This window comes from Perognathus longimembris, chromosome 6, assembly GCF_023159225.1.
Source record: "Perognathus longimembris pacificus isolate PPM17 chromosome 6, ASM2315922v1, whole genome shotgun sequence".
NCBI lineage: Eukaryota > Metazoa > Chordata > Mammalia > Rodentia > Heteromyidae > Perognathus > Perognathus longimembris.
Genome location: NC_063166.1, coordinates 60,184,860 through 60,196,890, shown reverse-complemented (window position 1 = coordinate 60,196,890; position 12,031 = coordinate 60,184,860). Strand labels below are relative to the sequence as shown.

Here is a 12,031-nt window from a genome sequence, read left to right as displayed (position 1 = left end):
GGTTGGGGAGTTCCGTTGTCAGTGGTTACAGAAGCAAAATAACTGAATACAGCAAGTTTTAAGAGGGTTTTCAGAACTCATTTTGTTAATTCATCAAGGATTCATACAACTACATGCATGTAGTATGTTTCATAAAATGTGGTTACTTTTAATTTTTAAAAAAAGTCACTTCATCACAAGTGGCTTAACACATCTGGGGACCTCAGCCCTGTTAGAAGGAAAATAGAAAACATCTGTGCTGCCATGAGGAAAGTTTAAAATACAGGATGCTTTTGTAATACCTGAAATACCAATTGACATAGTTCAGTGAATTAATGAAATTGATATTTGTTTCTTCATTTTTTTTATCTTTGCCTCCCAACTTTGTCTCATTCTAGTGCATGCGTATATTGTTTTGTTTTGTTTTCTTTCTTTGTTAAAATGGTCCACTTAACCAGACTCTTCAGTGTAGAGTAGAAACAAACAGAAAAGAGAAGCTATATCTTGCTTAGAAAGAAGTTAAGTTTCTTCCTTTGGCTTGATCCTTTGCCTTCTTGCCTAAGAAAGCCATAGACTTTCTATCATTAGGTGAAGACCTTTTAACACAGTAGAAGTCTGACAAAGGGAATAGGAGATGCTGAGGAGTACCAAGTGTACACTAAGATTACATGCAAGGAATTTGACCTTGAGGGGGGCATTCACTTGAGTCAGTCTGAATGTTTCTATTCCAGAGTGACATTGCCGATGTGCCCAGTGACACATCCAAGAATGACAAGAAAGGAAAAGCTAACACAGCCAAAGCAAGTGTAACACCTCAGAGTAGCTCCGAGCTCAGACCAACCACCACAGCTGCCCTGGGCTCTGGACAGGAAGCTAAGAAAGGTGAGAGGGTGATTGTCCTTTTTATCTCTTCGGGCAGTTTTAGCTTCTTTCTAAAGAATGCTCTATGAGAGGATTCAGAACTGTCAGTTTCACCAGTTTTCATTGCACCAGGAATGTGAAAGCAATATATTTTGTTGTGGATTAGGCAAGCTGTCTAATTTCCCTAAGTGTTTCATAGTGAGTCAACATTTGTGTTTTGTCTGCTAGAACCTTTGCACCAATTACATAACAAACAAAATCCATAGCTTTATAAGATATGTAAATTTGGTGCCCATTATGGACAAAAAGAAACTTTTACAAGGGATATTATTAGCAAATTTTCATCTCCACTCTTTTCTGGATAGCGTCATATGTACTTACCTGAACAGGGAGTGTCCTATATTTTTAAAATCCTTTATATGGAGGAATTCTATGTTCCTCTTATATACAGATAGTACCTGTGATTATTTCTTTGTAAAACTCTTAGATATGTATTGGAAGGCTACTTCTACACAGTTACTTATGAGTAAACAAAAAGATAAGAGCTATTATCACATGGAATTATGGGAATTATTTGTCCCATCTGCCATGTTCTATGTCCCATGTAGCCAGCTAGTTCGTATGCAAAGAAAAACTATGCTGACTATTAAATGTTGACATCCTTTCAGATTGAACTGTCCCCATCACACACTGGTAATTAAATGACCTCCTTGATCTTGAATTCTTTGCTAAATTTACTCTCCAAACTATAATAAAATTTATTTTTCTCTTAATGTCTTATTACTCAGTATAAACAGTTCTGATTTATACACTTTAGTGTCCCTGGTATAAGAAAATCAAGTTGTTCATACACTTAAGAACACCTAGAGCTTTTCAGTTTAAGGTAAGAAATGACAGGCTTTTCCCAAACCAAAGCAACATAGTAATTTAGCAGGAAACTAAATGTGCATTGAGCTTTGTGAAACAAATTAGATAATGAGACTACACAAAAGTAGCCCAATTTGTACAGGCCTTGCAGCTGTTTGTCTGCTCTCCCATTGAAAGAACACTGAGTAAGGTAATAATACAGGCTTTGCATACCAGTCCTGGTCATTATTAAGATTGCTACTAAGATAGAGATAGACAGTGGAAAATGAGAGAATTGTGTTCAATTTTCTGCCTTATACCCATGAGTACATAAAGGCATTAGTAATTCTAGGGTAAATGGCCAAAAAATCCCACAAGACACTATGACCAGTTTCTAGAGGACAAAAGTGATCCTCATGCTAGAAGGGAACATGCTTGGGGATAGAGCTGCCTCACCCTTGTATCCAAGCCAGACTGCATTGAAGAAGCCAAGCAGCTCTCACTTTTAATCCAGTAGAAACCAGGTGATGTAGGAAAGAGAACATACACATGTTGCATTTTATGCATGAAATTTGGAAGCCTACTTGAATACTAGGTTCAAAAAGATACATCTATGTCTTCAGAGACTGTGCATGACTGGGTGGCTAGGGGTTTAATGATACAGCCTCCACATGATGTCCAGCTCAAGCAGGTACAGGATGCTGACAACTCATAACACAACAAGTGTAGATATCTTTTACAGCACAAATCCAAGAGAAGACTCAAGTAATATCTCCATTGACTTGGACTTTGAAACACAGTTGCAGTTCATACAGGAGGAGAAACGTGGAAGTGCCCAGCGTATCCTAGGGAAGCTTTCTAGAGATAGCCATGCAGAAGTGCCTAGGTGCAGGGAAAGGTAGCACAGCGAGTGCTCACTGGTAGTAGTATGTAACTTACTTTCTATGGTTTGGAAAGGATTCTGAGATCACCTCAAAAAAAGGGGTAACGATGATCTATTGAGAATTTTAAGATTAATACAGCCTTAGCAGAAAATGCATTAAAAAGGGGAGATGTTAAGGGCCGTTAAGAATTATGGTACTCATACCTCTATTGTCACATTTATCACATTCTGTTTATAGAATGTTAGCCAGAAGGATTATTTCAGGAGAAAGTGTGCCTCATCATCACTGAAGCTAAGCCTAGGAAAGATCTAGCTATCTCTTGGGAAATAAATGACAGATAAATAAATTATAGTGACAAGGAGGGCCTGAATTAAACTGGAAGTCATCACTTGGAAAGATGAAGAAATAGAATAGAAGTAAGATGGTAGCTTGGATTTGGACCTTAAGGACAAAAGGGCTCGCTCATAGCAAGTCAAAGGCATCAAGATGAAGATCTAGAAATAGATGGTGAGAGAAGTAGAAGTTGAGAGGAGGAATTGCTTTTGGTAAGGAAGATGATGATTCTGCCCCTAGATTCTTTGACTTCAGCTGTGGCTGATATATGTGGACAGAAAAACAGTGTGATGACTTCAAAGATAACATGCTTGTTCTGCTGACCAGCAATAATGTAGCAGCTAATGAAGAGAAGCAGAAGGGAATTGGAAAAGAGGAAATGTGGCCCACAAATGGAAAGGACCTGATGTGGGGGCAAAATGGACAGCGTTCACTGTGGCGGCTCTGAAGGAAGTTCTGAACAGCTTCTACACCTGTAACAACACACCAATGATCCCACCCATAATACCTCAGTTCCTTTTTCATTCCCAAAACAAGAAGTTCAGAAAATCCAACTCCAAGCTGGTTGCTGGTGGCTCACACCTATTAGACTAGCTGTTCAGAAGGCTGAGATCTGAAGGTTATGGTTTGAAGCCAGCCTGGACAGGAAAGACCTTGAGGTTCTTCACTCCAATTAACCAGAAAAACTTTGGAAATGGAGATGTGGCTCTCCCTTCAGTGAACAAGCTAAGGGACAGGGTTCAAATCCCGAGTTCAAGCTTTCAGTACTGGCACATAAGGGAAAGAAGGGAGGGAGGGAAAGGAGAGAATGGGGGAGAAGCAGGAAGGGAGAGATAAAGAAAGAAAAAAAAAGAGAAAGAAGAAAGGAAGAAGGAAGGAACCAGTTCCTACCCAATTTCTAAATTTTTATTTGAGAAAACAGATGATTTTTTAGAAATTATGTTAAGAACAATATTTTTCTTTTAAAAATATTTATTGTAACATTTATTGGCTTATAGTTACCCAAGTCAGATACTGAGTACATTTTTTGAATGGTGTGACCTCTGAGACTTCAATTCAAATTTTTAAATGCAAAAATGTGTGCCCCTTAGCCCAATTTCATATCTGAGAGGTTGGTATGAAGATAGTATCCTGTAGTTAGATGCCTGTGTCTATCTAAATATACTTAATTTAAGCTCCAACATTTGAAGCTCCCCACCCATACTGGCCACATTTCTGATGTTCAAGAGCCCCATGTAGCTCGTGGCTCTTAGACACCTCATACCTGAGACATGGCCACTCTCATCCAGTGTGCCTTTGACATGCTGCTCTAGGCATATCAATGGAAAAGTCCATGTGCTTGGATTAGATGATGATTTGTGCCATGTGGGTTTTTTCTAATTAATCACTTAGGGGAATTAAATAGTTCCCTTTTCTAACAGTGCAAAAACAGTATATATTGTTGGAGCTTGTCTTTACCAGGAATTCACCAAACCAAAACCAAAACAAGAAAGTCTCATCAGGCAAGCTACTTGTGCTTATTAGATCTCTAGAGGTCCTTACAAGACTCTCCAATCCTGTGTGTGTTCATTTTATAGGCAAGAGAACTGAGACCCAACGTTATGAAGCTCTTAATCATGCTGGCATTCACTTCCTGTCCTACACTGCCTCTAGCTCACTGTCTGCCAAAAAGCAGGGAGGTAGCTTTCCATATCATGACCTATCCTTCAAACCCTATTGTAAAATGCCATGGCTCTCAATACTGATTTCTCTCAGTCAAGATTGTTTTTACAGCTCCCCCCGCCCCCCAAACATCACCCAACCCTGGATCTGCAGATCTTAAAATGAATCAAAATGAAAGACGAGTAGATATAATGGGGACTTCATATCTATCTGTCTTGAAGTATCATACCTGGCCTTTGGGAGTCTAATGGAAATCAATTTAGTACTGAGTGTGCATTCGTTTTATTTGCCTAGGACGAACATCTGCAGTCAAACAGAACCCATTAGACATTCTGCTACCACGAGGTTGCCATGACAACTTATGGCCTAGCATTAACTCAGATAGCAAGATGACTTGGTACATTAGTCTAGATACTAAAGGCAGCATTCTGTTATACAGTGCTTTGATTTCATTATTTCCTTTGTGTTAAAGGCATTGCTGCACTCAGACAGCATGTGGCTTAAATGCTAAGATTAATTGTTTTTTTTTAAAAAAAAGCTTTTTTAAAAAGTCTTATTCGTTAGTGATGATTAAGTTGGGAGTGAAGTCGGGAGTTTGTTGACTGATCTAATGATATGCTTTCAAAAATAAATGCAGAACTAACTGTATTAGATGTCACTGAGCCTGATCAGATCCCCTTATGGGAGTCACTTAGCCAATCTCTGAGCTGCTAGTATTGGCTGACTCAAAATTCTAGCTGCTCCCTCTCCGGAATTACGAAACTATGAGAATTCCTTTGCCTGGAAATGTCTGAATTGTTTCATGAAACTTCTGAAGTTCTCAGCAGGCTTGTATGGAGTCAAACTTCCTTTCATCCAGGTCAGGTGACTCCTAAGTGCCTTATTTATACTAAAGACCTTTTATAGGACAGGCTGAGGCTGTATTTCACCTGGAAGTATGACATGCTCTATTCTGTTTCTCTCTCTTTTTTTGTGCCAGAACTGGGTTGTAAACTTGGTTTCAAATTGTGATCCTTAGATCTCAGCCTCTTGAGTAGCTAGAATTACAGGCATGCTCCACCAATAAATGGCCCTGCTTCTTGCTTAGCAGTTTCTCCTGGGTCTGCCTTCAATAAGTCACATATGTATGTATCTTCCGCTGCTAGGGAAACTAAGACACTGAGAATTCTAGTGGTTTAGTTAAGTGCTTTGCAGTAAGAATTAAAATATACCTTTCATAAAATATAATGCATATCCTACAAAATTAAGAAAATTGAGGGAAGGAATGGGGTTGGGAGGGATGGGGGAGAATGATGAAAGTAATGACATTTGATCAAGATGCATTTCACTCATAATCTGCTTTGCTGAATGGCAGCTCCTTTGAATAACTACTTAAAGATAATAAAATATATTTTAAAGTGTTTATATACTGCTGATATAAGGCTGCTTCAGTGACCTTAGCTAAGATTTTAAAATTGAAATTTGTGTGATCTATTATTCTCTCCAGTTGTTAATATACAGTATAACTTTTGTGTGACTTTTCTTTTAAGGTATTGAACTTATACCTCAAGTAAGGATAGAAGATTTAAAGCAAATGAAGGTAAAATCGCTTAACCCTTCTGCAAGCACTATTGTGCTGTCAGTTGTTAAAACTTAATGTACTTTTCCTTAACAAATGTAGACAGTCTTCCTCCAAGAAAAATAAACTTCATTTAGATCCTCTTTCCACCTCTCCTTTATAGGCTTACTTGAAACATTTAAAGAAACAACAGAAAGAATTAAATTCTTTAAAGAAGAAACATGCAAAGGTAAAGTCTCTCCTCTGTTCCTTGTCTCTGTTCCCTGGTCACTATCCGGTAGTTTACTGTATTCTCTGTGGGGAGGCAGATACTAACTAGCAAGGTTGAATTTCTGCATATTTCACCTAGGGACGTAATGATTCTTACTCTTCCGTTACAAGGTGGTTTAAACACCACCCAGCAGACTACTTCTGAAATTTATTTATTTTTCCTTTTTACTCAGAAGAAGCCTATCTGATAGTGGTTGGGAGACATTTTAAGAGACAGGTGCAAATTTATGAGAACTCTAGGAATTCTCTTATAGCTGAAAACACCTCCTAACATGCAACACCCTTCTTTAAAATGGAGCTTAATATGCCTTTCCCTCCACCTTAAGATGCCTTAGGTTTCATTCCATCTATTTTTGATCTCTGGTAAGGAGGGAAAGATTCATATCATTCACCAACCAGTAAGTTCCAAATGGCTGGATAAATTAGATTACCTTCCCTTGCAGAAAAATAACTTCAAACTTTCTAAAGGTCCATTATAATAGAATGTAAAAGAAAATTTAATGTCTCCTTAAAGCCCCCTACCTGGATGCCTGTGGACTTTCTTAACAGCTTTCCCATGCATTCTATGGAAGAAGCATTAGCTTTCAGAATTCCATAAAGTAACTTTGTTGTGACTAATGTGCCACAGTAAATTATGTGTTTCTGTGCTGCTGCTTCCCAGAAGCATTTCTGAGCAGCACTGGATCTCACTGCTTGTTTTTCATATCCTCTTACACATCAGAAATAGAAGTTGTTAGTGTGTGATGCTAATCTTATGAATGAATTGCTTCTCCCACACTGATTTACACACACACACACAGAGGACTAACTTCATTATCTTATGAGATGTATGGAATTCCAATTTTAAGTTTAACATGTATTTGCATCACACATGTTACAAACATTTTTGAATCCTCACAGTATCTTTGAAATCTAAATAATACTCTCCATATTTTATGGTTTTGTGGTTTTTTTTTTCTTTTTGTTTTTTTCCGGAGCCGGGGACTGAACCTGGGGTCTCGCGCTTGCCAGGCGGGCGCTCTTCCGCTGAGCCAGATCCCCAGCCCCTCTCCATATTTTAGACGGGAGTAAAGTAAAATTCTGTGAAATGGAATCTTTTACCCAGAGTACAACTAATACTCCAATTCTAGTTACAAGCCCGATTGGATGGTTTCTTAAAAAACAGTATTCTTTACTACTTACCACATTGTCAACTTTTACAAAGATTTTCTTAGTCTACTTGAATTGTCCAAGGGCTTTGCATACCTTTGTCATTGTCTGGAAGAAAATGATGCTTAGAGAAAAAATTCCAACAAGTTGTACCCTTAATTTCAGTGATTCAATTAAGCATGTGACAAAAAGTAGATTGAATGTCTGCAAAACTGAAAGCTTTGCTCCTGAACATCCTTGGTATCATGAACAAGGAAGTCAGTTACACAATCAGTCATATAAATTCAAGCTCAGCTCATGGCAGCAGCCATAATGACACTCTTTATTCTGTAAGAATGGTCTTCAAGGCATTCCAAAATGTATTTAGAAACATGTCACAGGGTGGATAGTTATATTTGCACAAAAATGAAGGAATATGATGGCCAAACTTAGGTTCTGAAGGACTAGTTTGTGGAAAGGACAATAGATTAGGTATCTTGGACAACAGAACAAAGATGAATGAATGGGTAAGCTAAATGCTGGGGTATATGCTTTTAACTCCAATTACTCAGGAAGCTGAGACGAGAATTACTTGAGCCCAGTTCAAGAACATCCTCGGCAACATAGCAAGACCTCTTTCTAAAAATGAAGAGAAGTGGGTGGGAAATGTATAAAGGTATGTGTGCATGTAGACGAAAGGACTTTGAGGTGATTGGCACTGCTACTCTGTGAGCAAAGCTGTGTTTGGAAGTCAGCATTTTCATTATTCTGAGGCTGAGGACTGCCCTTACTGGGGATTCCAACAGGAATGTGCTGGACAGGTGACTGAGAATCCTCTTAGACTGGGTTAGTCCTTGGCTTTTCAAATAAAGACTAGGAAAACCCAACAATATCAAGCTTCTTGGCCACACTAAAAACCCAACAAATAACTGTAAATTCTTCTCATTCAGGAGCACAGTACCATGCAGAAGTTGCATTGCACACAAGTTGACAAAATTGTGGCTCAGTATGACAAAGAGAAGTCAACTCATGAGAAAATCTTAGAAAAAGCAATGAAGAAGAAAGGGTAAGGCTGTTCACTTCTTTCCAGAGGCTTTCTTCTTCTTAGTGTTTATCTTTTCCCAGTGTAGCTGTCTACTGAGGTTAAGGAATAACTGCATTAATGCTGGCTCATTGAAAATACTACTGGAAAACAAGAGCCATTCATTTTAAAAACACTAGCATCATAGTAGCCTAAAGCGTTAGCTGACATTTCTGTGGTTTAAGGAAAGTTCCCAAGCAGAGATGTTGGAAGTAAGTAATTTATCAGAACAAGTTTAAATATGACAAAGGAAGTTCAGTCATAACTACTTGAAAAAATACTTCTCTACTCTGATCATTGGTGATGATGTATTCTTACGTAAATTTTAAGTAATTAATTTGAAAATTATAGAATAAGTTACAGAAATGAAATAGTCTCCCCTTGATGTGCAATTTGATTACATTGGTATACCTATTGACCACAGTGGACCACAGTCCAAAAATATTACATGGAAAATTCTAGAAATAGTAATTGATACACTTTGAAGAACTTTTATTACACTATGTTGTTTTAGTTGTTCTCTTTTTGTCACTATAGTTGTGAATATTTGACTATGACTAATAAACCTTATCATAGGTAGGTGTGTGGGGGAAGAAACAGTATTACTAGATATTATCTTTGGCTTAAGGCATGCAAATGGGATCTTAGCCCACATGCCCTGTGCTAGAGTTCTCACTTACTCTTTTTCTTTTAAATATATTTCATTGTTATAGTAGAGGTGATATACAGAGGGGTTACAGTTACATATGTCAGGTAATAAATACATGTCACCCCTTCCCTTACTGTCTCCCAGTTTTTGCCCTTCCATCCCTTCTATCATTGTCCATTTATTGGCCAGTAAGTACCACTGTAGTATTTGTTCACCCTTTGGCCTATCTTTTCTGTGTGTGCCGCCCCCCCCACCCCACCAGCCTGCTTACTCCTAACTGTGCTTCCTTAAATAGTAACTTTTCATGTAGCCATTAATACAATCATAAACCCAAGAAATTGACACTGGTAAAATTCTGTTCATTCAATTACACTGCTTTTGAAAATTTCAGCAGTTTCATTTTTTTTACTAATGTCTCTTTTCTGCTTTGAGAGTAACCCTAGAAATTGCACATTTCATTTACTTATATCCCAGTACCCTTGGTCAGTTGTAGATCCTCAGTGTCTCATGGTCTCCTCACTTTTTCATTTTGGAAGAATAATTCTCAGTTATTTTGTAGAGTTATGCTCCTTTTGGCTTTTAGTATTTCTCATGATTTAAGGGAAGGTATGAATGTTTGGTAAGCGTAGCATGAAAACAATGATGCTATCTATGCAGTACATGGTATTGGAGAATATGCACTTTTGACAACAACACAAGGACATGTTGATCTGATAATCTGACAGGTGTCTGCACTGTAATATTGCCTACTTGTCTTTTGGGGAAGATACTGAGTCAATGCAGATAGTCTATTTCTCTGAAATACTGTTTTTGGTCCAGCTTTGTCTTTGCTTAGTAGATTTTCTCTGGCTTTTATTCTCCATCTTCAGCTCTCTATTGGTATCTTCTTTCCTTCCACAGCCTTTGATCCATAAAAAGAGGGAGAAAAGAATTATTTTATACTTTGATTTGTTGATGTTATAGATATACCTAGAAAATAAAAAGTCTGAAAACAGAATGTTTCTCACAATTTCTGAGTCCAAAGGTCATGGTTTGTTTTGGTTTGTTTTTTTCTTTTTACATGAAACCACTGTCATTTGCCTTAAAAGGTCAATGATGAGTAATAATATAACACCTAGCCTGACCTCAGATCTCAAACTAAAAAGGTTTCTTCATATAAACACACACACACACACACACACACACACACACACACACACACACCAGTCACTGATTATGAAGCATTGCTATTATGCATAGTCTAGCCATTAATTTGTGTCATAGAAGCAGGATAAGGCCTCCTTCTTTGAAGTTTTTTCAGTCCATCCATTATTTGTTTTATTTTTATCCTTAAGTGTTTGTAAAATGAGCTGCTATTCAATAAAGTACTATATGTCTATAATGAATCTTGACCAATTCATATTTTAAGTTAGTTAGATAGAACTTAGCCGTCTCAAAGCTCATGTGGCTATATTAATGAATAAATGGAAGTTTGTGCATCTATGACTTTTCTGGACTTCTAACCACATTAGCAGCTCTGGAATTTTCATGATTTGTTTTCCAGTTATTTTCTTATTTCCAATGATATTTTAGATAAGAATGTAGAAAAAAGTATAAATAGGCTCTAATGCCATATTTTTAAGGAACTTTTTTTGCATTCTCTCCAAGAATGAGTATTCACAAGTCATTATTTTTAAAATACATTTGGTTTTGTGGATACCAGTATTGAGAACTTTTCCCATTTTTTAAAAAAATTCAGAAGATTTACTTAATGAAAGATGGGTCAAGATCCATCTACTTTTTACAAACTACAGACATTTAGAACCTAAATTGTTTGTCTTTTTGAATAATAATATCTTGCTTTACTAACTTTCCAATTATTCCCAAAATAGTGATATAATTTTGCATTCCATTTAGAATAATGTCATATAAAACTGGTCTTGTTTTTTTTTTGCCATTCAACAAATCAGTTTATAGTACAATTTATCTTGATCAATGTTGCTCCTTTTATCTTTTATCTTTACATGTTTTTAAACCAAAATCTTATGACATTTTAGGCTCACGCATCATGTAAAAAGTTTCTTTGCTAAAAAAAATGATGCTACAATTCTTTAAATTCATAACTCAATAATAATGCCTCTATAACTCCAAAAATGGGTAAAGTACATCTTTACCTCATTAATTTTACTTGCAAAGATTAAAAGTGGGGTGACAGTAACCTTTACTACAAAATGTTCCTGGTCAAACAACCAGCATTATTGGAGATCTTTCAACAAAGTCTTATTTTACCAGGAGTGTAGGTGAGAAAAAGAACGCCTCTCAGCCTTCAGACCCTGAACAGAATTTTCCAAATACTTTAAGCAATAGAAGTCAAAGATTCATTAAAAGTTATTTCAGCCAATCATGTTGGGTCTATGCCTTGTAAGACCAGCACCTGGGAGGCTGAGGCAGATCTTTAGTTCAAGGCCAGCCTCAGCTACATATTGAGACCCTGTCTCAAAAACAGAAACAAAAACAAAATCTGTGAAACCAGATATCAGTTGGTTTCTTCTGGCCAGCAGGACTGACTAGAGTTTCCCTCTTTTCTTCATCAACATCATATAGACGTATTTTCTTCAAGTTAGTGAATTGTCCATGCACATCAAAAGTGGTGTTAATTTTTGGAGATTTCGCCAGTGAAATCTGCTTCTAAAACAAATATAGATGATATTTGACTAAGGACTATTTGAATTATGAATTTCTATCTTTACAATGAGAATGTACACTCTGAATTTGAGGATGTTTCCCTAGGCTACCAAGAG

General features: G+C 37.1%; 1 protein-coding gene across 6 annotated transcripts in view; it reads left to right on the top strand.

Annotated features, from left to right (window-relative positions):
• Positions 1-12,031, top strand: part of Plcb4 (phospholipase C beta 4) — a 351,489-nt gene that overhangs the window by 325,534 nt on the left and 13,924 nt on the right. For all 6 annotated transcript variants that reach the window (XM_048348807.1, XM_048348811.1, XM_048348806.1 and 3 more), the window contains 4 exons: positions 711-861; positions 6,095-6,144; positions 6,287-6,352; positions 8,472-8,587. In XM_048348807.1, coding sequence (XP_048204764.1) covers positions 711-861; positions 6,095-6,144; positions 6,287-6,352; positions 8,472-8,587 — 383 coding nt within the window. The remainder of the gene's footprint in view (positions 1-710; positions 862-6,094; positions 6,145-6,286; positions 6,353-8,471; positions 8,588-12,031) is intronic.